Source organism: Pinus tabuliformis, chromosome 4_2 (assembly GCF_031772625.1).
Source record: "Pinus tabuliformis cultivar Carrire ecotype Pingquan chromosome 4_2, CPIR1, whole genome shotgun sequence".
Lineage (NCBI taxonomy): Eukaryota > Viridiplantae > Streptophyta > Pinopsida > Pinales > Pinaceae > Pinus > Pinus tabuliformis.
This window is the reverse complement of record NC_142304.1, coordinates 296,932,798-296,959,240: the sequence shown is the minus strand read 5'-3', so window position 1 is coordinate 296,959,240 and position 26,443 is coordinate 296,932,798. Positions and strand designations below refer to the sequence as shown.

At 38.6% G+C, this 26,443-nt stretch overlaps 1 protein-coding gene across 3 annotated transcripts in view; it reads right to left on the bottom strand.

Annotated features, from left to right (window-relative positions):
* Positions 1 to 26,443, bottom strand: part of LOC149169173 (callose synthase 3-like) — a 333,109-nt gene that overhangs the window by 191,016 nt on the left and 115,650 nt on the right. For all 3 annotated transcript variants that reach the window (XR_016259780.1, XM_089428592.1, XM_089428594.1), the window contains exons 10-14: positions 19,831 to 19,935; positions 19,641 to 19,717; positions 19,411 to 19,540; positions 9,606 to 9,734; positions 9,375 to 9,492 (exon numbers count right to left, since the gene is read on the bottom strand). Coding sequence is in view for 2 of the 3 variants with exons in the window: in XM_089428592.1 (XP_089284718.1) it covers positions 9,375 to 9,492; positions 9,606 to 9,734; positions 19,411 to 19,540; positions 19,641 to 19,717; positions 19,831 to 19,935 (559 nt within the window). In the remaining variant the exon portion in view is untranslated. The remainder of the gene's footprint in view (positions 1 to 9,374; positions 9,493 to 9,605; positions 9,735 to 19,410; positions 19,541 to 19,640; positions 19,718 to 19,830; positions 19,936 to 26,443) is intronic.

Below are 26,443 nucleotides of genomic sequence, written 5' to 3'. Positions count from 1 at the left end.
CGTGCTACTACATTGCAACTCAGTTACTGAGAAGTAAGTAACTGATCCACCCAAATTCTGACATCCTTGTCAGGCTAGAAACACTCCCGATGTTGAAGCTCTCTCTGCCGCTAACAAGTGCTCCCTCCACTGACCTTTGCACTACTACAACAACTCCCTACATCTCGCACCATTGCATACCTCTCTGTGCCATTCTGCACTGGTGCAACACTCCTGTGCCTCTCGCACTGTTGCATCCTGCTAGCCTTGCGCTGTCTGGGGACTCCTGCACTGTAGCACTCTCTGTCGCTTCATCCGCATCCGTCTCTACTGACATCTGCCAGTCCTGCTACTCCTCTTTGGGGCTTCTGTAGCCAGTTATAATCCAAGAGGTTGGGTACCTCAAGGATCCTGCCCCTCATCGTCTGTAGTCCTCCTGACTACAGCTCGGTGTCTTCCCACTTCTTCTCAAGTGGCACATAAGCACTCATGGCACAATTGTCATCCTCCTCCACCTCCTTCTTCGCCTTCACTGGCGCTGCCTTAGAGTCCAAAGCCTCTCCCTTACTCTTTTTCCTTGGGCATTGGTTCCCATAGTGACCCAGTTCCCGACAATGGAAGCACTTGACCTTGGAGAGGTCCTTCTTCTTCCTCTTCTCCTGCTTTCTCATAGATGCTAGAGCTGCATCCTCTTCCTCTTCCTTCTTGATCCTGACCCCTTTCCTGATACTCCTCGTCTTGCTCAACTGCCTGATTTCCTCTTGGCGAAGAGCCGCCCACAATTCTTCCCAATATGGAAGATCTTCCCTGCCCAATATACTCTGGACAAATGTCTCCCACTCATTGGAGACTGTGTTAAGTGCAGTCCTCACCAACATCTCCTCATCAACTGTGGCTCCTTTGGAAGTTAGCTGGTCCCAGATCTCCTTTAGCCGACCGAGGAAGTGATCTATCGGCTCGCCCATCTGCATCTGGTATGACCTCAGCTAATTCTAAAGTAACATCTTCCTCTGCACGGAAGTATGTTTGTACAGTTTCTTCAAGGTGTCCCACATCTCATTTGTGATTTCCTTCTCGGCAATATGTTGGACCACATGATCCTTGACCCCATCAAGGATGATGCACTTCACCCTGGCCATTGCCTCCTCGTACTTCTCATTTTCAGCTAGGTCAACTGGGATCTCCACTGCTTTTAAGGCGAAGACCTTGATGTGATACATGTTTAGAATGGACAGGATCCTGGCCTTCCAGACCACAAAGTTGGACGCTCCATCCAACCTATCCTGATCCCTCAACCCATTCACGGCCATCTCTGCTCCTCTGTCGACTCCTCCGAGTCTCTCTACTTCCCTCCTGGAAGTCTTTTGTTCGACTCCTGCTGAGTCTCTCTACTTCCCTCCTAGAAGTCCTCTGTTAGACTCCTACTAAGTCTCTCTATTTCCCGTCTAGAAGTTCTCGGTTTGACTCCTGCTGAGTCTCTCTACTTCCCGTCTAGAAGTTCTCTTATGGACTCCCTCTAAGTCCCAATTTCACTCCTAGAAATCCTTCTGCCAACGTCAAGTTGCCCTACTCCGATCATCTGTGCAACTGCAACACTGATCTGAATTCCTTGGCTAGAAATCCACCTCAACAACAAATCCCTCCACCTTGGTCTTGCCCTGTTAGGTATTGTTCTGACCACAACACCCCACCAACTTCGCTCCGCAAGCTACCCACAACTTCCTATGCCCCAGCAACTGAAGGACTGAGCCTCTAGGCTCTACGTAATCTTGGCACTAGCAAACCAGCTCCCTATGCCAACTGCGTCAAGCCTCCTTCCCTTTGCGTGGCTCTGCGTGAGCCTGATTCTGCCTTCCTCAGCCTCTGCGCTGACCTCTCTCTGGCCCAGACTGATGATGCAATCCCTCTGCATCACCCCTTCCTCTGTCGCTTTCTGCAAGGATCAGCTCTATCACTCAGGACAGTTGAATTTGCTGCAATTGCTCTACTTAGTTGATGCTTTCAATTTTCTTGTGATTTGTAACCACGCTCTGACACCATATTGAATTTTCTAAGTCTATCCGTTAGAAAATTAATCTATATTCTGCTGGTTTATTTCTTCTACTCTAAATTTGAACAAGTTATTTAATACTTTTAAATACCAAAATAAACACAATACAGTCACAACATCTATAGATCAACGACTGAAAGAAAACAAGCACACAAATGACACCGTTATTTTTGGACAAATGTCCTTGGAAAAATCCAATGCGGGAAAACCTGTGCAGTTATTCTGAGGGTTAAATTATTATGCAGTCTTTCTAAGTACAACTGGGTGCCTAACTGGCTCACTCGACAGAGAAAAATATACGACAGCAATACCTCTATATTCGGAAACAGGTATTCAGAAAATCTGTCCCACGAAACCCTCTCCGGCACAACTGAAGCTCAGTGCTGGCCCTTCTGGCCTTTGTGTCAGACTCCTGCTGACTTGCGTCAGCCCCAGGACCCTCTGCATCAGCCCTCTGAGGCACTGCACAGCCTCTACGACCCTTTGCGTCACTCCCTCTGCCCACTGCGTGCATGACGCAGTTTCTCTGGGCTTCGCGCTGCCTCTGCTGGGCTCTACGTAGCCTAGACTCGTTGATGCTCTCGTTGTCTCAGCTTCTATGCTGGTCTCCCAGTATTGTCCCTGCCTCTCTGCCTCGTACTCATTGCCCCTCACTGTTGATCACCGATTCAACTTTGCTTAGCAACCCCACTCTAGCAAAATGAATCACTGATCACTCTGATGTGTTCTCCAACTGACCCTCAAACCTCCCCTTATACTTTTCTCGTTGGTCCTTCAACGGCTGAGATTAAATCTCTAATCAACGGTTAAGAATAGATTTGGCTTGACCCATGACTTTTGGAACCTTCTAACCCAGTTTTATATTAATACCCATTAATATTTTTATTTTCCTAAGTTTAGACTTAGGAACCCATTAAAAATATTAATTATTTTAATATCTCCTAAACTGGGTACAATCTGTCCAAACCATTTCTTGGTCTTGGAGATCTCATGTGCTTTAGCCTCTCCACCAATTTTCATGTCTAAAGCACTTCTAATGCTACCCCAAATCAACACTATAACTGTATCAAAAAGATTTGAAATAAGTGTGTGGTTTAATTGTGATATTTTAAGGGGTTTATCTTTCAATCTTTGCCTAGTAAAGTGAACATTTCATTTTTAGGATTAAGGGCTTTGATAAATTGCGACATAAGCATCTCTGATCCTCAAGTCTAGTTTCATCTCATCATTTTGTGCATTTGCATATTAAGTTAGTTTTGCATAACTAAAATTTACTTTCAAGCATAAGCTTGGTCGATAGAGAGATAGGTACCCATCCATCTTTGCTTGAGAAGCCTGCTTTTAATAGTACTTAAAACAGTGACCTTGCAGTCGCCAGAGCCATAGCTTTTTGCAACATTGGAGGCACTGAGTATGTTAGATTTTTAGGAGAGGTATCGTTAATCACACCTTAGTGTGCTTCACCTTATCTTCTCTCTGCCAATTACTACGAAATCAGGCTCAATACAGAAATGATCGAAGGGTTAAAACTTAGATAGGCATTTAACTAAAATTAACCAAGATTCCTGCATCTCACATTAGTTTTAAGATCTGCATTTCATATAAGATAGTTATTCATCCATGCAACGGGTGCTAATCAATTAGTTGGTCTTAATTTCCCTAGCAAGATTGTTGACTCCATAAGGCATTGGTATCAATCGTTTAAATTTAATCAAATCCTATAAGTTTTTCTAAATCTTAATCAAGTACTTGGTCGCTTCACTGTGTCTCCCGAACTAGTTGGTTCCCAACTAGTTCTTCTTCATTCCATTTTTGTAGGGTCTAGCCCCCTTAGCCTGCTATAGTGAGACAGCTTAAACAAAGAGGTCGGGGATCAGGGTGACCACCCCCGATTTGAGCCATTGTCGTTGTGACTAGACATTTTGTGCGACAACAACACTCGAGGACAACTGTTGCATAGCTCAAAACAGACAGAAGATTTACGCAAATTGACACTGAGTAGAGAGGAGCTTCGAGGTGTGGGACAATTTATTTGTGCTTGCAACAATACAAGGAATCCTCCCTCAAGAAGAAGGGCACAAAGAAGTTTAAGCCACAAGAAGAAATACACAACACCTTCCATCCATCCTGCCCGAAGAAAGCAATGTGACAACATATTACTACTTCATCTAAGTTGCCTCTCTTGGATGAAGAGGGGCATCTAGTACTAATTCCTAAATAGATATTGGAGGTCCAGGAGAGGAAATTGAGAAGCAATGTTATCAACGAATATCATGTATGTTGGAAGGATTTACCCGCAAAGGCTGCAACTAGGAAGGGATAATATATTTTACAGCATCTAGGATATAAATTACTTGAGGACAAGCATTTTTTTTGCGGGGAGGACTGTAATGTCCCCATCATTTTGAGCATCAAGTGCATTTTTGCAAATTTTGGTAGTTTTGTAATTCTAGTAAAAGGCTAGCAAAAAGGTAATTTTGGTATTTTGTATACTGGTAAAAGGGTGGCAAACATGTCAACTCAATAACAAAATAAAAAAGAAATTTCTAGAAGTTGCTCAATGAAGAATTATAAAACGAGAGAGGAGCTCATTTGTGCATCATCCTAACTCATCATTTCTTATTGTTGCTAAAGTGGTGCTCAAGTGAGTTTAGACCAAGGGTTTCAAGGGAAATCGTCACCCTAGTTTAGGTGGATTTCATTGCTACCCTAGCTAATCTCCCAATTTCGGTGGAATTCCTTGCCACCCTAGTTGGACATCTATTTGCTAGATTAATTGTTAATTTCCCTTCAGGGGTTCTAGATCTAAGTCTTTGATTGTAGGATGGGATCACTGGCAAAGGGGTTGAGTTACTTTTCTGAAGAGGGCCACATTGACAGTGAGATCGAGTTTACCCACAAAGGCCGAAATTATCCTTGTGAAAAGGCCAAATTGCTAATTATCTAGGAGGGGCCGATTTCTTTGATTTAAAGAGGCCGAGTTTAGTATTTCTAGTGGGCCAAATTCTTCTTTTTTCCCAAGGCCGAGTTTTGTTGCAGAAGGCAAATAATTGGGCCAAGTTGCTTGTGTGGGGAGGTCGATTTTCCTTTTCTCAGTGGGCCAAGTTAGTAAAATGTCAAGGAGGACAAGTTCTTGTGTTAGGTGGGCCGAATTTTCTCATTACTTGGAGGCTAAGTTCTAAAGTGGGTTCTCATTACATGGGTCAATTTGTTGAGGGTCGAATTTCTACAGAGGGGTCTGTTAGTTTTTGGTAGCATCGTAAGTGATCTAGCTTTAAATATTGGTGGAGAGGCTAAGGCACATGAGTTCTAAAGAACACAGAAACCGTTTGGTGAAATTCCACCCGGATTGTATTTTATTAAAATAATTAATATTTTTAATGGGCTTCCTAAGTCTAAACTTAGAGAAATTAAAATATTAATGGATATTAATCAAAATATGGGTGAAAATGATCTAGAAGGCAGAGCAAGTCATGTTTTAATTTTAGCCATTGATTAGAGACTTAATCTCGGCTATTGAACACTCAACGGGAAAAGTATAAAATGGAGGCTTAAGGTTCATTTGGAAACACACACGGAAAGAACGAATTGATCAAGAATTTGATTCCTAGAGCAAGGTTTGCTAAGGATTTCGAACTAAGTGATCATTCTGTAGCAGAGGGGCAGTGAGAATCCAGGAGAAGGACTTTCGAGAGAATACAGACAAAGAGGCGGAGAGAGCTAGCAGAGTAGAAAAGTTTCCTGCCACGCAGAAGCGGAACTGCCAGGAACAGCTGAAACTATCCGAAACTATCAGAACAGCCGGGAAAGCTGACGTAGAGGGAAGAAGTCGAAACTGTCGGGCACTGCCAGGAACTACCGGAACAATTGGGAAAGCTGACACAGAGGGCAGAAGTCGAAACTGTCGGAAATAGCGGGAACTGCCAGAACAGCTGGGAACGAAGACGCAGAGGGCAAAAGAGGTGACTCATAAATAGTTGGGGTTAGAAAGTCTTGTGCCGGATCAGCGAGAATTCTTCCAAGTGAAGTGAGTTAAAACTCACTGAGATTTTCCACCAGTATTTTCTCTGTAAGGGATTGCTAGTTGAGCATCCTAGATTTGTATTCAGATATTTCTCCTACTAATAATAAACCTTCAAAATAGTTGCACTGGTTTTCTCGCATTGGGTTTTACCGGGGACTATTATGTCCAAAAAAAAGTGTGTCCTATGTATCTTGTTCTTTTCTCTATTTTATGTTTCATGACATCAAATATTTAATTAGTGTATAGGTAGCAGAAGTAATTTTCTTCAGTATTCAGAAGAATAACTCAGTTAATGTATGTTAAAAAATCAAGTAGGTGAAGTAGATTCAGATTTGCTGCAGCAGGGATTCCTCGAGTGTAGGAATTTTCACGTGGTATCAGAGCATTGATTTTGAAATAGAAACAGCAAATCCAGTGCTGAGAAGTGAGGCCGAAAGCTGCAATTGGCAGCAATTCGAATCCCCTTAAAGGGATTACGCAGTCCTTGCCGGGAATCAGATCCGAGGAAATCTCTCTCTGAGTGAGACGACAGAGAGGTATGATATCTAGTTCATGAGTTTGCAGAGGCAGAGGGCGTGACACAAAGCCTCAGCCCAGTGTTTGAACGGCGCAGTTTCTGCCGGGGCAGAAATCCGCTGGAAAAGAATGAAGACACGTAGAAGGGGAATTTTCTCCTCATAGAACCTTCCGCCAGAAAGTTCGAATTTCTTACTTCCTGAGTAGTTGAGTAGAGCTAAGTAGTGACTAGAGGAGTCAGTTCAACAGTTGGGTGAGATGGAATCGCATGGGCTCAAAGATAAGGACAGGTTGGAAGGTGCTTCCAACTATGTCATATGAAAGACTAGAATCTTAGTTGTTCTGGAGGAATATGATCTCGAGGCCTATGTCAATAGTGTTCTAGCTGTTCCTGCTGACAACGATCAAAAGAAGAAGTATAAGGCCGAGCAAGGGAAGGCAAAGAGGCTTATTCTCGATGGAGTTCGAGACCATGTGGTCTCACACTTACAAGGCAAGGATACAACCCAAGAGATGTGGAAAGCCTTGTCTTCTTTGTATGAAGGATCTTTCGAACAGCAGAAGATGTATCTGGAGCAGAAGTTGCAGCCAATTTTGATGCAAAAAGGAGAAGGGGTGAACCTCTATCTTCAACGTCTTCAGGACATTAAAGACCAGCTTGCTGCAGTGGGGTCCACTCCCAAACCAAGCGTGATGGTGAGGATAGCCCTGAATAGAGTCTTAGATGAATGGCAAGTTTTCATCCAAAGCATATTGGGCAGAGAAAACTACCTTCATGGGAGGAGATGTGGGCGGCTCTTCAATAGGACTTAAGGAGGGACCTAGTGAAGCTCAACCTCAATGGCAGCAGTGGGAGTGGCACAAAGACGAAGGAGGAAGAGGAGAACGCAACTCTAGCATCAAAGGGACAACCGAAGCCGAAGCGAAAGAAGGACATTTCGAAGGTAAAATGTTTCGATTGTGGTGAGTTGGGCCACTATGCATCCCAATGTCCTTTGAAGAAAAAGGACAAGGATGAGAAACATGATCCTAAGGCTTCTTCAGCAAAGATAAACTAGGATGAGTTTGCCATAAGTGCCCACGCATCTCCAGGCGAGAGATGGGGCGATATTGAGCTGTTGTCGGGAGGACTACGTGTGGGTAGGATCCTTGAGGAGTCCACCTCTTGGATCAATTCCTTGCTACGGGAGCCCAAGATTCAGCAGTAGCGAGATGGACTTAGTGTCATATGATGCAGTGGAGTGTTTGGAGGACAGATGCAGTAGTTGGGGCCTAGAGACTGATCAACGCAGAGCAAGGTTGGCAGCAGTGTAGTTGGCACAGTGCAAGAGTCAACAGCAGTGCAGAAGATTCAGAGGGTCAGAATCAGCAGCAATCAGATTTCAACATTCATTGTATTATGTTGAACACAGTTAAGTTCAACTAATTTTGGATGTTTTTTAGTTGCTTCTCTCTAAGAAGGCTTACGTCTCCCTTCTAGGGCAGATGGGATGGCATGACATGCTCTAAGGAAAGCGTTGGCACTAGGCATGTTGTACTAGCACTCCCAAGTCATCTTAGTGATAACCATCCTTATCTAGGCTCTAGAACAAGGCAACGTGTCAAGACCAAGCTAGGGGCATCTTGGGTACATCATCAAACAAGAAAATTCCTTGGCTTCCTAGTATAGTATTTCGACATGTAGAGGTGTAGCAAGAGGCATACAATCATGTGGAGTTTGATCAAAACCCATAGTCCATCTCATGAGGGCAATGTTGGGGCTACAAAGTCATGGCTGGTCTCCACAATGGGCAAATTGTCCTCAAAAACCTGTTGAATAAGTGTCAAGTCCTTCAAAAGATCTTTTTTGCATGAGTAATGAACAACCTGAAACATACCCTCAAGATCAAGTGAGATCAACATCATTAAGGACAAAAACCATTAAAGTATTTTTGTGAGCCATATTCAATGTATGGGGCACAAGAATAGTTCACACAAACCTGACTTTTTAGCATGGACCATCTATGGCCTCGACATATAGTTGAATGAGCCTCATTTTAAAAGTAAAATTTGCACATAATATGTCCAATAAATACATTTTCACAGTTATTCTAGAATGTGAAGAGCTTAATATCAATTCTTGAACACAAATAATTAAGCCTGTAAATTCTAATAGCCGACAATATTCTACTAGTCACTGCTTTGTTCTTTGCCTGGAAATTAATATGTATCATTGACGATGAGGTTAGTTTTGTTCGTTCATTCTCTTAGGATCTGGTACAAAGAGCTATGTGCACAGCATCAGGGTAACGGTTCTCGGCTTATTAGAGATATGCTTTCACTTATTCTGATTTTATTTCGATTGAATTCTGTTGTATTGTTCCTTGTATATATCTCTGCTCTATGTAATATTCTCTGTTTAATATATGAAATATTCTTTAGAAGGAAAACAAAAGATTGTAAGTTCTTAGAGTAAATAATATCCCGTTACTTTAGATCAGAAAAGGTAGGTCAAATAAACATTGTAATTATTTTAACTAGGGAGTGCATTTGAATATTTAAACTGTTATCTATAAAGCCTCAGAATGCTGAAGGACATTCCTAGAAAATATTATATAAAATTGTGACCTATGTATCAAGAAACATTCGAAAATGTGTTTTTTTTTTCTCGAGAATGGATTGAACGCATCACAATGTCTGGTAAGATAGGAATAGGAATCTCTTATAGACAAAATTAAATCATAAAAAGAGAACCAAAGACTATCGTAAGCACTTATTATGTGGCATCCACTGTGTGCTAACTACGTAAACATGAAGAATATGTACCTTGTAGAAACTTCAGTATTGAAGCTGTTATAAAGATACTTAGGACCTCTTTAAAGACAGATCCTGAGAATAGTTCGGTTGGTGAGCCTGTACCATGCCATGCTATGATTATCATTGCCTGAAAATCCGAGGAAAGATAACAATTTCAGTTTTAGCTAAATTGATGTGAAAATTGTGTAATATAACATCCTGTACTCTCGTCACGTAGAAATTTAAGAACCCCATTTTTACCTGTAGAGCCAATATAAAAAAGGTCCACATTCTATCAAAACTTCTAAAAAGATGCCAGTATGATCGAATTTCAACAAAATTTGTCTTCGCCATCCATTTGTTTGTGTGTCCCCCCCTCTGTCCAGTTTTCTGCAAAAATTAAAATAAAATAATCATAGACCACTCACAAAAAATGTAAAGGTATGTGGCAGAATACATCTAAGATAAAGTCATATCAAATTCATGTTTCCAGCATGCATACATATACATGCAGGCTAGTTTTTGTGGAATAATCACAGCAGTATGATTCACATATGTAAACCAACCCCAACACAGGGGCAGCAAGCATGTGATAAACTAAAAAATGTGACAAAAATATACAGCACTTGAAAAACTGGCGAGGTTTATATAAAGTAATTATGTGTCCCGCCTCTTTAAATTAAACAAAATATAGAAAAGATCATAACTATTAATTGTTGATAACAATTAATAGTAAGCTTTGAAATTTGAATATTGAATCGAGCAGTCAACAATGAGCTACAACATTGGAACACTGAGATTGATTATCTATATTAAGTTTGTATGATAAATGTTGAACATTGAACTATAGTCGGTGAAATAGAATCGACCTCAAAACAAGCAGCTTTAAGAATTCATCTCTCACAGTTATACACTCGTCACTGAGAATAAAATATTATCAATATCTTAACTAAAACTGTTTTAAGTTTTAACATTGAAATATGAGCTGCGAATAGGCTTTGTTGAGCATTTAATCCTCTCCTCACTAAAGCCTTGGACCATATCAAAGTTCAGATCAATAGCACTCTTACAGATAAGGTGCCCACCACCTCACACTCCAAGCATTTAATAGGTCTAGGGCAAGCCTGTGAATTTATTATTCGTAACAGATTTCATCTGTCCCCAACTCAGGCTACTACACTTGTCATTCACATGCAGGTTATACTGACATGATTGATTATTTCTGATATCATATCAAGGGGGGCATATATGGTTTAAAGTTATATGATATCATCTCAAGGAAGATGTTAAGGGGCATTTCAATGTGAGGTTCTTCATCTTTCTTTATTTTTCTCAAATTAATCTGATGACTGGCAATTACTAGTACAAATCTGCTAGTATAATATGTGAAGAATGGAAACTTTGTTCCAATAAGAAGGTAAAATGGTCGAGGCAAAATCCTCCCTTTGTCTCGCTGTAATCCTTGTGTTTATTGAAGGATACTTGCTGTTGTAGTTTCCTGTATATGGCTATTGGAGACAAGAGTCAGAAAGCTATCAGACGGTCAAGTGTTGTTCTATTCAGGATGGAGTCAGGTGGGTTGTTATGAGTTCAAGATGTATTGTGGTTACCAGAGCTCAGGTTGTAATATCCCTTACGGGAATTTTGTGCTATTTTTCTGATAAATTTTTTTATAAAATTTTATGCTGACATTTTCGCCAAAAACCCACGAAATTACTCTAAAATGCACCAGTAAATAGGAACCCAGAAATTATATAAGCACGGCAAATACATTGACAATTTGCAGAAGTAAACCCAGAAACTCAAATAACATCAGAAAATGCAGCACAAGGAATGACTCAACTTTATTTATTATAATATAGCATGCAGAGTACAACTGGAAATATCTGAGACAAAATAGGAAAGATGATAGTTGAGTGGACCTCCAAATATTTTGCTGCTACGCTGATCCTGACCTCTCAAAACTCCACAACGACTACACTCTCCCTCCAACAACAACTGCCATTTAATCAACTGAAGACGATGAAGCACCAATCGAGGACCTGAATGATCCTCACTCCAATATCCCTGAATGTCTATGAAACTCCTGGATGAAGTCTCCTCAAATGAGAGTTGGGTTTTCATCCAACACTCAACAACATACCCAAGGGTTTCCGTCTTGTTGCTAGAGAAGTTGGGAACTAGGTTCTCCAAACCTCATCAATAGAAAATATCAACAATCCAAGATGTTCCCCAATGGCCTCCTCCTCCTCTTTTATAAATATGATGAACCCCTCTAGAACCTCCTATTTTATTATTATTTTAATTATTGAGCACATTTCCCTCTTTTTATTTCAATTAATATATATTTTTTAATGTGGGAAAATGGTAAATTGGCCACTCCACCTCCTCGGGTCAATACAAGTCACTTTTAATCATCCCATCTTGTATATCTTCTCGTTTTGGTTCCAACGAGCTATTACACTAAGGGGTTCCGCCAAGTATTCCTCTTGGAATGCGACCTTAAGCGTAATCAATTGAGTTAGGCCAATAATAACCATGTTTCTCAAAAGTTGTCGAAATGCAACGGAACGAAAGGCAAGTAGTGCAATTGATGGAATATGCCATAAGAAACACCATAAAAAGGAACATCACACAGGAAGTGTGTTTTGTCTGTCTCAGTGATCGAGGCGAAGGGGTTTGAGGTGATATCCTGGGATGGGAAAGCAATGCTCAGGCCCATAGGCTTTAAGCTGGAACTATCATTGGAGTTATGGAGCATGGTCTATATTGGTTGACCGGCAAACCTATAGATCAAAGGAAGAAGCAGGTTCTCGGGACTCTTAGGGAGTCAAGTTCAAGCAAGAGTTTGCAGGTTCAGGGGGGAATCCGCAACCCAAGAAGAGTGCATGGTCAGTGGGGAGTAAGGAGAATTTTGCTGGCAAGAAAGAACCGTTGAATGCCTGAATAGGGAAGAAGAAGTGTGAGGCTTGTGGTGGCAAGGACACTACTGAGGATAGTGTTGTTCATTCTACAAGGTATGATGCAGTAGTGGACACCAGAGATTGGGCTAGTGTTGCTGACGAGTTACTTTCGAGTAGTGGAAGTACCTCCCTCACTAAGAGGGAGTGTTGAAATGCCTATCTTTTGAGGTACTCCCACAACCCCTAGGGTGCTAGTTTGTGAGGAGTTGACCCACAAAAAAGTGGATTTGTGTGCAATGTACCCAAGTGGTGGCCTTTGTATCCAAAGTCGTGGGCTAAAGATCTAAAAGAAATAATTGTTTAATCTAATTATTGATGAGGAGGTGTATAAATGATGTTGGAGCCCCTAAGACAATGATTAGAGAAGATATAAATAGGAGAGGCCTAAGTGGAGGTCCAATCATCAAGCATAGCATCAAATATCAAGTGATATCTACCCAAGAAGAGTGAGAGTTACCTCAATGAGCTGCGGGCTTTAAGGAAGGACGAAGTTGGAGCATGTATGGTCAAGGTCGAATTTTCCCAGGCATAGGACATCTGTCTCTGTGATTTGTGTGCCCTTAAGAAGGTCTGTTGTGCAAGGTTCTGAGGTCGTTGCTTTGTGTTTTGTGCCCTAGTTAGGGTTTCTTCTATGGATGTACATCCATCTAAAGATTTGTCTTATGTGGTCTAGTATTTTGTGCATGAAGGAGAGGGTCGAGACCCTAAGAAGATGATGTTTTGCTATGATTTGTCTCTGTGATAGGAATGCAAACCTTAGGAGTATTGTGGAGGAGTTTCAATGGGTAAAAGCGGTCAAAACCTGCCTCAGATTACAGTAGGAAGAGTGGAAAATTGGGACACAGAGTAGGGTTTTCATAAGATGAAGGAAGACGAGTTGATATGTTGGAGTTTGGGTGTTGAAGTGATGTGTTAAGGTTTGTCCTACTATGGTGTGTTAGGATAGTGTTTTGGTAGCCTATGAACAACCACTTTGATGGAACAAAGGGACTGTGTGAAGGCTGACTTTCGTGCCCTAAGTACGATAGCCCTTGGAGAAGCTAGGGGACTGTTAGAAGGCAAAGTGTTGAAGACCCTAAGTGCAGTGATTTTGGAGCAATTGAGTTGTTGTTAGACGGCAGACTTATTGGGCCTATGATGAGAGTCTTTGGAGCAGCTTAGATCACTAAAAGAAGGCAGAGTGTTGGAACTGATCATGCAAGAGAATCTGAAGATGCAAACTTCCTTGTAAGCAGCTAGGGCAGAGGTATTAGAGTAGTATATTCTCTAGAAGTATAGGTGGCCAAGGACCTGTTAAGTGTTCAAAACAAGTGAACTAAAAGGGTTGGTGTAAGCATTTCTTCAGCAAGTAAGTCAAGTTATTCTTGTTCTTGGGCAAGATTGATTATTATGTGTTGTTGACATCAAGCCCTAGTTTTCTTGTATCAGGGATAATTATAAGGGCCATGATCCCTAGTACAGGAGCCCTATGTTTGTTGTATTAAAGTTGTAATACAAACAAGTTTTGGGTTTGTGATCTATTGTGTACTTCATTGATTCATTGTTGTACATTTTCTGCTATGCAAAGTGCTTGGTGTTGTGGCATTTTAGTGTGTTTGTGATCTTGTTTTAAACATAGACATGATTCTAAATTGCCAAGGAAAAATCAACAACTTGGGCCCAGGTCATTGAACTTGCAACTATGGAGCGCTACAAGGATATCATCCCTACAACAGTCGAAAGGGCCATCTATGATGTAGAGGAATAAGTCAGACAGTCCAAGCACTTCATTCCCAATAGACATGTTGAACAAGACACTAGGGCTTAGATTCTTGAGGTGGGGAACTCCACCAGGGAAAGGACAACATTCTATATGAAATCCATAAATCTCTAATGGCACATCAAGGAACTCATGGGAAGAGTCTTAACTAACATAGCTGATACTCAACAAGAATTGGTCATATGCATGGCAGAATCGATGGATAATGTTGAAAAGCTCAATAAAAAGGTCTTAGTCCTTGTCAAGAACCTGACAAATCTTGATTTATTATCATCTGAATGACAGTGAACCTCAGCCACAGGTATAGGTGGACTCTCCAGCAACAGGAAGTCCAAGCAAGCCAGTCTCTTGAAAAAGCATCTCTTTGATGTTAATGTTATAAGCATGTTTATTAGTCTAGAGGTTAATTTCTTTGCTAGTAGCAATTTCATTTTGATTGTTTATCAAATAACACACAAAATCAGCAATTTTAAAACTTTGAACCTATGCTACTAGTTTGGTTTCTCAAGCGGCAAACCAATAACAGAGAATTACTATGTATCAATCTTTTTGAAGGTAATATAAGTGATCTACCTTGGCAAAAAAATAGCCTTCTTATTAAAGGCAACCATGGTTTATATCACTTCTAAGTTATTATATGTTAGTTGAACTGCATATAAAAAGACAATCTACATGTTCATATATGGCAAAGACCATGCACACTTAAGTAAGCTGCTCCACTCTTAAAAATGGTCAACCTAAGGAAATGTGTAGGAGGACTGAAATACATAGATCATGTGGCAGCCATTTCCACGTCATCATAACACTTCACTCTCCTTATTTAAGATGCTTTTCTCCGTAATAACAACTATTTTAATCACAACTATAATAAATCCCGTGGACTTTTGAAAAATATTACATATTAACAATTTTCTTGTGTGTTCACCATGTTACACATACACTATGTTGTTTATTAATTTTATAATAAACGTCTTTTGGTTGTTAAAATTTGGTGACACAGTAAGTCAGAATTCCAATTAATTCAAAACCTTGATGAATTTCTTGGAGATGTAAATCAATATAAAAATTGACAAAAATTCTTGAGATATTGTTTTCCTATACATGAAGTTTATATTACGGTGGGTATTTGATAATACGTAAATTTTTTATTAAATTCTAATCAAATATGTGATAAAAAATAGTCATCTTACTATAAAATTAACTTGACCCAGGTGTACTGCATTAACTTGATTTTTAAACTCAAATATTACTTGATACTTTATAAAAAAAATACAAAAAACTGAAAAATGCAATGAAAAAATTGAAAAGCATTTGTATTATAAATCTCATCTAATTCACGCGTGCACACATAAACAATCTCCAATTACATCATCGTGAGCCTTAATTATATCCTTATAGATGTTGATTGTAAACTTGCATTGGCACTGCTCTGTATGGATCTGAAGTTATAAAAATTATGAAGTGAGTTATAAGAGTTGACAATATGAATATCGTTGTACAAAGTTGCCAATCATAAAAATTATGAAGAGAGTTATAATAGTTGACAATATGATATGAAGATCGTTGTACAAAGTTGACAAAATATGACGGCACTGCATGGATTGCGATGATGTAAAGCACCAAGCAAGTTGCTAATATGAAAGGCGATACACGGTAGTATGAAAGGTGTCATACAAGTTGCTGATTATTTTCACTTTATTCACTATGAGTACGAAAGAGGATAGAAATGTCGCATTGGTGGATCCAAGATCATCTAGCTGGACCATCTGAGTTTTCTTTGCATTAGAAAATGACAGGAAACGAGAATGAACATCAAATGGCAATGAATTGGGGTCTTTCTGTCACATGGTATAGACTTGTTGTTGGGCATACTTTATACCTGTGATGTCCCGAAAATTAATTTTGGACAAATTTTCTGGAATTGTGCTTAAAAATTACGCCATAAATTGTCTTCTTTAAAACCAATCAAATTGCACACTTGCACCATGAAAGTAGCAGCACAATAAATAAATCTTGCATTATAAAACCCAGAAATGCTGCAATTACAAATAACACGAGAAATGATAACGGATAGCTTTGTTTTATTTATTGAGGCAAATCACGTACAAAACTCTAAATAGAAAATAGAAAATAACTGCGGTGACGCCCTTCAGAATATCCGCTACAATGTTGAATCTGGCTTCCAAAACTAAAACTGGAAATGATAAGGGATTGATAGAGATGGTTTTCCGTCCAATCTCCAAGGTACCCAAGGGCTTTCATCCCCGACACAATGAATGAATTTCTGAAGACAACTTCCCCAATCTTCATAAAAACAAAGGATTAAATCTGCATGATCCAAAAGGTTAGTTTCCCCTCTTTTTATAGATGTGATGGATCTCTCTTCCCCTTTTAGAAGCATTTTAATTTTATTATTTTATTTTCATTTTAGAAACTTCTTTTTTATTTTATTTAAGTGATCTTTTATTTTATTTGGCATAGTTTAACTTATAGACGAAATGGCTTTTTTTAAAGACATTTTTCTGGTTAATTTTAATTGAAATCCCGCAAAATTTAAACAAAATGAGTTTAAATAGTTTAATTTGTAGAATTCTAGTACCCCATGGGGTTTTCTAAGGCTCTAAATCCATTCACGCATTCAAAAATACATCTTCAACAACAAAAAATTAAATTCTTTCTTGAAATTGTTTTTTCGGATTCCAATGAAAGTCTATTTTGTCTATGAGTTAGACTACATAATTTTATTTGAAGTCACTTTCTCCTCTTTTATTTAATAAAATGACAAATTAAAGTCATTTTTAATCCCGGAAAATGATTAATCTGCCTCTGTGCTTTCCCCTACCACTAAAAGTCACTTTTCACCATTCCATCCTGTAGATCTCTTCATCCTAGTGAACTATTACACTAAGCTGTCTCACCAAATAATATGCTCCAAATAATACTTTGAGTGTATATAATTAAAATATGCTCGATAATAATCTTGTTTTATAGGAATCATTGGAATACAACAGAACCAAGAACGAATTGTGTGGAACTGACCCCAATGATGAAATACAACAAGCGAACCTTCTCAAACCCCATAAAACTCCTCTAAGACCCTCCAGACCCACCAATGACGTAATCTCGCTCCTGTGACCTAGCTAACACAAACCCTGGAAATCCATCCTAATTGCATTGTAAGGGAAACAAAAAATGAGGATATTACAATACACTCACTCAAGCTATCCAAATGTGCCAAGAAGCATCATAATGTAGCAAAGTGGGCAGTGACAAATTAAACAAATACCCATATGCAAACTACTTTAAGTAAAGCAAGGGATCTCAAATTGGATGCTTTTGTGATTCATGATTTAAGCCAAGATCTTTTGGAGAAATCACATATAAACATTAGGGTCGACATGTTTCGAAACCCTATTGAGGTTCATCATCATGACATGGTTGGAGAGCAAGATCAACAAATCACTAATATATATCTTAGAGATGCAACCGTAAATATTTAACAGTCAAAAAAGAAATTAATATAAAAACTAAAAAAAAACGTTAAGAGGTCAAAATAAATAATTAAATAAGAAATTCATTTCAAAAGTTATTTATAAATTTATTCTTTATTTATTTAACTTGTATTTTTTTTCCAAAATTATTATAAGACTTTGACAATATATAATATAGTTGAATCGTACTCTATTATATATTGTCAAAGTCTTATAATAATTTTGGAAGAAAAAAAAAATAAAGATTAAATTTATAAATCATTTTTTAAATGAATTGCTTGATTAATTATTTATTTTGACACCTTAAAATTTCTTTTCAGTGTTTATATTAATTTCCTTTTTACGGTTAAATATTCATTGTTGCATCTCTAAGATATATATGAGTGATCGGTTGATCTTGCTCTCCAACCATGTCCTGATGATGAATCTCGATAGGGGTTCGAAACGCAATCTCAATAGGAGTTCGAAACGCGTCGACCCTAATGTTTATATGTGATTTCTCTGAAAGATCTTGGCTTAAAGCAAGGGATATCAAGAAATGTATGTTCCAAAATCTTTAAAAAGGGAAATTATATGAATTAAACATTCACATGTATTACTTTTTTAGTGTACAAATGGTCCCTTTATATAATAATAGGTGACCATGACAAATACATTATAATTGGAAATTTCATTCAAGTCATCTCTACAACTATCTCCACAATATCTCCATGAATCTTTCCATCCATTTCTCAATAAATCTTCATCCTTAATATTTCTCATTCTCTTTAACTCTAATTCATACTCAAACTCTAGAATTAGTCTACATTATTACAAAAGGCATCATATCATTTAGACATTATTCATGATCATAAGTAGGAGCTATTTCTTCATGTTCCCCCTCAATGACTACTTGTGATCCAATCATTTATCCTTGTCTTTTGAACTGGTCCCTTTGCCTTCTTCTTTCCTCACATCTTCAACATTCTATAATATTTGGTTTTTTTCCTCCATCATCCTTAATCTTCTTCACTTGCATCTGCAAAATATAAGCATGGTTGAAGTCCATATAAACTAGTAGCCATCCACTGGGATACATGGGTCATCAATGGTTGTATCTATTAGTTCTCTACGAAAGCCTTTGTCATACATAGTTCATTAGCCATTCTTCCATAAACAAGTCTTCATGCATATACCTTTTATACCCCTACATCATCATCATCCTAAGTTTTTGGCTTACCCATAACCATGCTCTCAATGCTCTTGCATTGCATCACCAATTTATCCAAAAACTCTCAAGGGGCTGAATTGCATGCTAGCCTTGAATATAAAATAAAATGTGGTTATGAAATGCAGAGAGACCAAGCGGCAATGAATTTGGTATAGAGAGATGGGACAGAGACTGGTCATACAAATAAAGGAGATTTAACAAGAAACATAATGTGACTTAACGTAATGGTTCGGTGTGAAGTGAAGTTGTTTTGAGAACAAAAGGGATTATTTCTTTGTTGTTATTGTTATATAATAGAGGAAGGACTAACTTAGAGAAATAAGGGTTTACAAACAAACAAACAAAAAGCTATGCAAGCAACAAATTTCCTACTAACACAATCTTGCTCCTTAGCCCAGAAAAATATCCTCCAACTATATTATGTTGTAACTTGTATTAGGTTTTCTTGTCTTCCAGTTCTCAACTCAAAATAAAGAGACCACATTCCAACAGATCTACCAATTTTTCCATGTACCAGTGTTATGATTTCATCTTAGGGGAGCGTTATTACTCAATTGTTGTTAAGAATCTTATGCTATTTCCAGTACAATATTACTCGAAGATAATGGTCTTGAATATACAAGATATTGCCGAATGTTGCTACCTTCATGGATGGATGTTTTTCACTCGTTTCTGGTACGTTCATGGATGGATGTTTTTCACTCGTTTCTGGTACGTTAAAGAAATCTGCACCTAGATGCATTGGCCAGCCTAGGTTGAAACATTCGGTTGACCTGTTAGTGAAGATAGTCATTCTTTAGCATAGGATTCAATTATAGCCAAGCTTGCAAGTATATTAATTCTAGCTAGCATGCTGCAACATATCTGCCATACCAGAAAAATTCGTTAAGATCATCATAGTTCCTCCACTCCGAGTGTTCGGCTGTCCCCTTTTTATTTCTCTTGACTTCCTATACAGGTAAGACAAATAGCCCTCAATGTCAAGATATACGTATCACTGCACATCATTATAGGGAACATATATAATCAAGAGTATGTAAAAGTAAAAGTAGATGCTAAGTACCTTTGAAATAACCTCATAGATAGGAGTCACAACCTTTTCAAGGAAGTTATCTTCAGTCACTGTGCTCAGCTTGCCACCTAATATCTCATAGAGTTGATATGCCATCTGCAAAAATCCAAAGTCAGGGTTATAGTGAAAGTCGTATAAGAACTTGAATAGCTGAGGCAGAACCAGAGAACTTGAACAAACATATGTAGTTCCGATAGAATATATATTAACGATGTTGTCAATCAAGATAAAACAGTAGAATTGCTAGGATTGTCTATCTGCTATATTTGCTAGAATATTCCGTTGAAAATGGATAAAAAGAGTAAACAACTATTTGTATGCTGGCCACAATATTGTGAGCTTCCCCAAGATAGCAAATCGTGCCTTTGTTCCCATCCGATACGCATGGAGAGACCATCATATCTACATCGATTTTAACATGTAAGTAATCTAAGGAATCATTAAGATCGAAACTTTTCAAATAGAATTGGTTTAATCCACCATAGGTGATGGATAACAGATGACAGGACTTTTTTTTATAGGGATGGGCAGATGCAGTGTGTGGTATTTTCAGCACAAGTTCATCGTGACAAGGAAACTGGTCATATCATTTTTAGCTATGCAGGAACTTATGATGTTTAAAATGTAATTTATATAACATTTTGTGTTTGTTGACATATTTGTTTTGGTTGCAATAATTAGAATTTAGAAGTTTGTGAAACCCATTTTGTGGTTGATTGTATATGGTAGCTATTAATTATTTGAGAATGAGCAACATCTGAAACCTTCCTTATCATGCGTTGTGAGGAATGGATTTATGGTGCATTTCAAGGGAATTGATTAGAAAAAAAAAATTGAATATTGAGAGATTTGAAAAGGTCCAAAACAATAATTCTAGTTGAGGGTCAAGGGAGTCAAACCTTACCCTTGGGCTATGTTAAATATCGGACTACTAGGATGAGTAAGGGTTGTTAGTTTTTGTAGCATCAGATGTGTTTTAGCCATGAAATTTGGTAGAGAAGTTATAATACATGTATTCTCCAAAATCCAAAAATTGTTTCTAAAAATTCCACCCAAAAGTGTCTTAATTAAATTATTAACCAATTTTTAAAATTATTTCGTAAGTCTAAACTTAGGGAATATGGTTAATTAATCAGTATTAATTAAGATGTGGTGAGAATCATCTAGAAACTCACATGGATCAATAGGGAATCAACCTGGCCATCAATTATGATTTAATCTTGGCCATTGGTACTCCAACAGAAGACTATAAGAAGAAGTCGATAGGTAGATGGAAAAATACACCAGGGCAGATACTCAGTTGCTCAAGCAGATCAATTTTCTCAGTCGCTGAAGTTCGGCAAGAGAAAATCGAATCAGAGAGTGAGTTGCAGGTGGGAGAGAGGGCATCAGCAATAGTATTAGAGGGTAGGGAAAATCTGGAAGAGGCAGCACAGAGGAGGGACACAGTTCATTAGCACAGAGGAGTGATGCAGGCACTACGCAATCACTATGCAGGGGGTGAAGCAGTGAGGCCAACGAAAAGACAGAAGGCCCTCTTCGGGGTCAGAAAAATGTTGTGGAGTATGAGAAATTCATCAATAAATTTCTCTCAGTGATTCTTCCTCTATTTTGGCTATCTATATCTTGTACATAAATTATTGCTGAAGATTAATAAAAGAAACCCTCATCTGCTGCACCGGTTTTCCCACATTGGGTTTTTCCGAGGACGATTGTCCAAAAAACACTGTCATTGAGGTCGTATATGTGCTAGTTTTTTTCCTTGCATTTATTTTCCACATAATTTTATTTGTGTATGCTGCAGTGTATATGTTTCAATATTTGCCATAGAAAGCTGCGAATAATTTGTTTAATCAATTTAACAAATAGCAGAAATAATATCAGTTGTTACAGTAAAATTCAAGACAACGAATTTTCACATGGTATCAGGGTGCAGGGGAAATAGGAAGAGCTTGGTTGTAGACAGAAGAAGAATTTCGAAAACACTGCATAGGCAATAGTTTGAAACCCTAGAGAGGTTGCTCAGTCCATTGGCTAGGCGGGAAAATTTTTGTGGAAAATTAATTCTTTGAGTGAGTCGACATAGAATAAAATTTTCCGAATTGAGATTTAAGTAGAGGGAGCAGCGCAACAGTTTCCACACAAAGCACGACATGTATTTCACAACTGAAAATTCAGCATTGGGAAGGAAAAATAGCACAGGAAGTTATGGATAATCAAGAAGATTTAGAATTATCTTCCAGATTGGAAGATGAGTTTGCGTGTTTGTCAGGATCGACATCAACTGGTGTCTAGTATATTTATAGTGGAGCTTCAGCTCACATGATTGGATGGAGTAAGGGAATATTTTTCGAGATATCAAGGCGAGCAAATCGAATTCTAGATCACTATGGGCAGCAGAACTAAGTGTATTACAGTAGGGAGAGGCACCATAGATTTTCAGAAGGACACAGGAACTACCACTAGCGCCACTAATATACTGCATGTGCCAGGATTGGGTATGAACCTAATTTCAGTATCCCAATTGCAAGACAAGGGGTACAATGTATACTTTGTCGGAAAGAAAGTTTATGTCAAGCATCCCAACTGGAAGAAGGTGAGATGGATTGGAGCTCGAAGCAACAGGCTATATAGATTGCAAATCGATTCTCCAATAACACTGACAGGCACTGATAACAACAGTAAGAAGGAGTTGAATGAACTATGGCATAGGAGGATGGGACACTTGCACCATGGAGCACTTAGGATGCTCAGAGAGACTGTAACAGGAGTTCCAGCTCTCAGCACCGAGCATGATGATCTATGCCGGGGATGTGTACTTGGGAAGTACGCAAAAGCAACATTTCCCAGAAGTGACAGAAGAGCCAATGGCATGTTGGAATTGATACACTCAGATATTTGTGACCCTATGTCCATGAGAGCTCTTAGTGGTAGCAAGTATTTTGTTACCTTTATTGATAACCATTCCAGAAAAACCTGGATCTACTTCTTAAAGACCAAGGATGAGGTCTTTGATCGATTTCGAGAGTTCAAAGAACTCGTAGAAAACATGACAGGGAAAAAGATCAAGGTACTACATTTAGATAATGGTGAAGAATACACAGATAAGGACTTCACATATTTCTACGTAAGGGAAGGTATCAAAAGAGAGTGGACAACTCCCTACAATCCACAACAGAATGGAGTAGCAAAACGGAAGAACAAAACTATAGTCGGGGCAGCAAAGGCCATCTTGTATGATCAGGATTTGCCTATATTTCTATGGGCAGAGGTATGCAACATAACGGTGTACATTCAAAACAAGACACCTCACAGAGCTTTGGGGAAGAAAACGCCAAAGGGAGTCTTCACTAGGAAGAAACCTGAGGTAAGTCATTTGAGGATATTCGGGAGTGTGGCCTATTGTCACATTCCAAATGAAAAGCGCAGTAAGTTGGATTAGACTGCAGAAAAGGGGTATCTCGTAGGATATAGCGAGACCTCAAAGGCATACAGAATCTACATTCCTAGCAGTAGGAAGATTGTAGTGAGGCGAGATGTAAAGTTCATGGAAGACAGAGCTTTCAGAAGATCTCAAGAGATGCCTATAGGAGATCAGTCATCAGATGTTCTGTTAGTCAGCAGCAGCATGGACTACAGGTAGAACAAGCAGGGGGACAATCACACGATTCAAGTACAGTGACTAGTACCAGCATCTCCTCAGTAGTAGGAGATCTAGGAAGTTCTTAGCAGACAAAGCAGTAGGAACAGGTGGAGGAACAGATTGAACCTCCCATCACCACTGGTAGGACCAGTAGGAAAATGCATCAGACCTTGAAGGACGCAGAAGAGTTTGTCGTAGCTCCTAGAACCGACAAGAGGTAGCAAGGCAGCCTGATAGATATTAGGCCTTGGTGGCTTAGGTTGCAGAACCCTCCAGTTTTCAGAAAGTCGCACAACATCAGGTGTGGGTGGATGCCATGGTAAAAGAGTATAGTTCTATCATGACAAATGATGTCTGGGAGGTGGTGTCTGTTGACCACTAGAGTGGCACCTGATGATTATATGAAAACTCCACGCCTAAGAATGATCCAAAGGACAGTTGTACCATCATAAATCATCAGTCAATAGCTCTACTGCTATCTTTTCATCATCTTTCTTGTACCAAAATTCCACACCCTATGGGGAATTGTAATAAGTGATACTAGTAATGATGAATTTTTTAGTATGTAATAGGCCTAGGATGTTGGGACTCGATCAACAAATGAGTACACTTTGGAGTGTTTTTTTATCTGATTAATTATCCCTTATTTTTTAGAGGCGGATAATTTTCTAAGATTTTTCGCTCACTTTTTACCGCAAAGCTGGGGTGACAGTTTGAAGGTTGATCCTATAACACATATTAGTGTCTAGAGTCAATGTATATTACCATACTAGATCACACAAAAAGTTTCGTGGAATTTGGCTAGGTCTAAGTAGGATTTTTTAATAATTAAAAATTTCCCGCAAAACGAGATTTTTTAATTAATTTCTATATAATAATGTAAAAAAGTTGCCTTAGAAAATGTCTAGGGCATATGACTACTCGAAATTCATCCTCAAAAGCCCATCATTATCCTGGGACCCACTTTGAGGGTCAAAAAATGACTTATAGTCCCTCAAAAGTTGATTTTCCTAGTGACAGTGGCAAAAAATGAGAAAAAAAATCAAATAATTCAGTAGTGGAAAAATTTCTAAATTTTTCCAAATTCAAAGAAAGTCAACCAAATGACATGGCATTTCCAAATGAAATTCAAATATGATGTGGCAATTATGTGGGGCCCACCACATGAAACCACAACTCAAGTCAAAAGTTTCAAGTCAAAGTCAAAGGGGCCCACATTGAGCTCCTGAGAAGTAAGTACAAGCAAAATGATTAAAGTAACTTTAATTTAATTCAAATCAAACATTACTAAAGTCTAAGCCTTAATGTGAAAAATTAAAAGAAATTAGAGAGACCCCACATAACTATGGTCTACGCATTAGTTTGATAAAAGACACATGATAAAAGAAGCTTCCACGTACAGCGAAGGAATATCCACGTTGGACAAAGATATCTCCACGCAGCAAAAGAAAATCAGCGTAGGCTTTGATGGATTGTTAAGTGAAGTTAACTCAAGTTTTTGTGAGGATTGTCTACGCATTAAAACTTCACTTAGCCTCCACGTTGCCAGCTAAAAGTCACCTATAGCAAATACTCATATGCCAAATCAGATTACACGCTGGCTCAATCAAAGTGTCAATGCAGCAGCTTAACTCCATCTCCACGCAGCAGTTCCTACAACTAATACGCAACACATTTTGGCATATTGTGGGAATGGATTTTATGGATTAGATGTCAGTTATTACTGCATTTCTGATTGGAGTTTGTCTCCCACTTAAACTCATGCATTGGTACTCCTTCTCCACTGCCAGCCAAACAAAAGTTATACACCGACAATCAAGGAATGCACACAGCAGATTTGAAAATGTTCAATGGGCAGTTTGTTGGTGCAGTTGGAGAGGTGTCATTGCCTTGGATTTTGATGGAGATTTGATGATAGTTTGTATCCCTACCACTCCTACTCTCAAAGCACTTGGCATCCAAGGATATCTATGTTGATTTATGAAGATGACACCTACAGAAATTCACAACAGTTAGAGAACATGTGCTAACAGTCACCTACATCAATTTGATTTCACACATGGAGATATGCACATCAGTCATAACAGCCACTTGTACAAATTCGTTTTTATCATTGGGATTATCTTCATTCCACACTTGTCACTTGCACTCACATTGGGATCGGCTCCCATAGTTCTATTTAAATGAGCTTTGGCTCTCATCTTTGTATCATGTAATAAGCTATTGGGCTTGAGGAAACTCTACCATTTTGTACTTGCATATTTTCTTAATACAATCAAAACTTTGGGGCTATCTGGCTGGTGTTCTCTTGGCGTTATGAGGTGATGTCTTTTCATACTACTGCTATTGTGTTTAATTTCTTTCACGTGTTGAATTAATATTAGTTTATGCTTGTTATCTTGCTTAGATTGATGTGTGCAAGCTATCTTGCACATATCATTGATTTAGAGTAGTATTATAGGGATAAGCTAGTAGATTCATTTTAGGAGGAATGTTTGGTTTATCTTATTCATTATATTGCTCTAATCTTGTGCAAACTAATACATGTTCAAGTGTGTAGGAAAGATCTTTTATATTATGTGCAGGAATCCATCTGTAAGTGGGAGAAATCTCAATTATAGCAACTCACTCCTAAAGTCACAGTGATCCAAGACTCAACCATTTTTTTGCTCCAAGTTTTCTATCCAACAAAGAGCAAAAGGGAGTTTTCTTAGTCTATAGCTATTTGATCATTCATTTAAAATTCAAAATACTTCTTTGATTCTAATTCTTTCAAAGTTATATCTCCTATTGAAGGGTCATTTATAAAGCTAGGCAAGTATGGGGGTTCACTCCCATTACTTGAGCAAGTACTTTGTAAATTAAATTCTAAGTTTAGTTTTGGTTTATTTTTCCTAATTTCACACTAACAATTGTTATTTTTTTTGTGTTTTGCAGCCCATAGGCTTGACCATTGGGAAG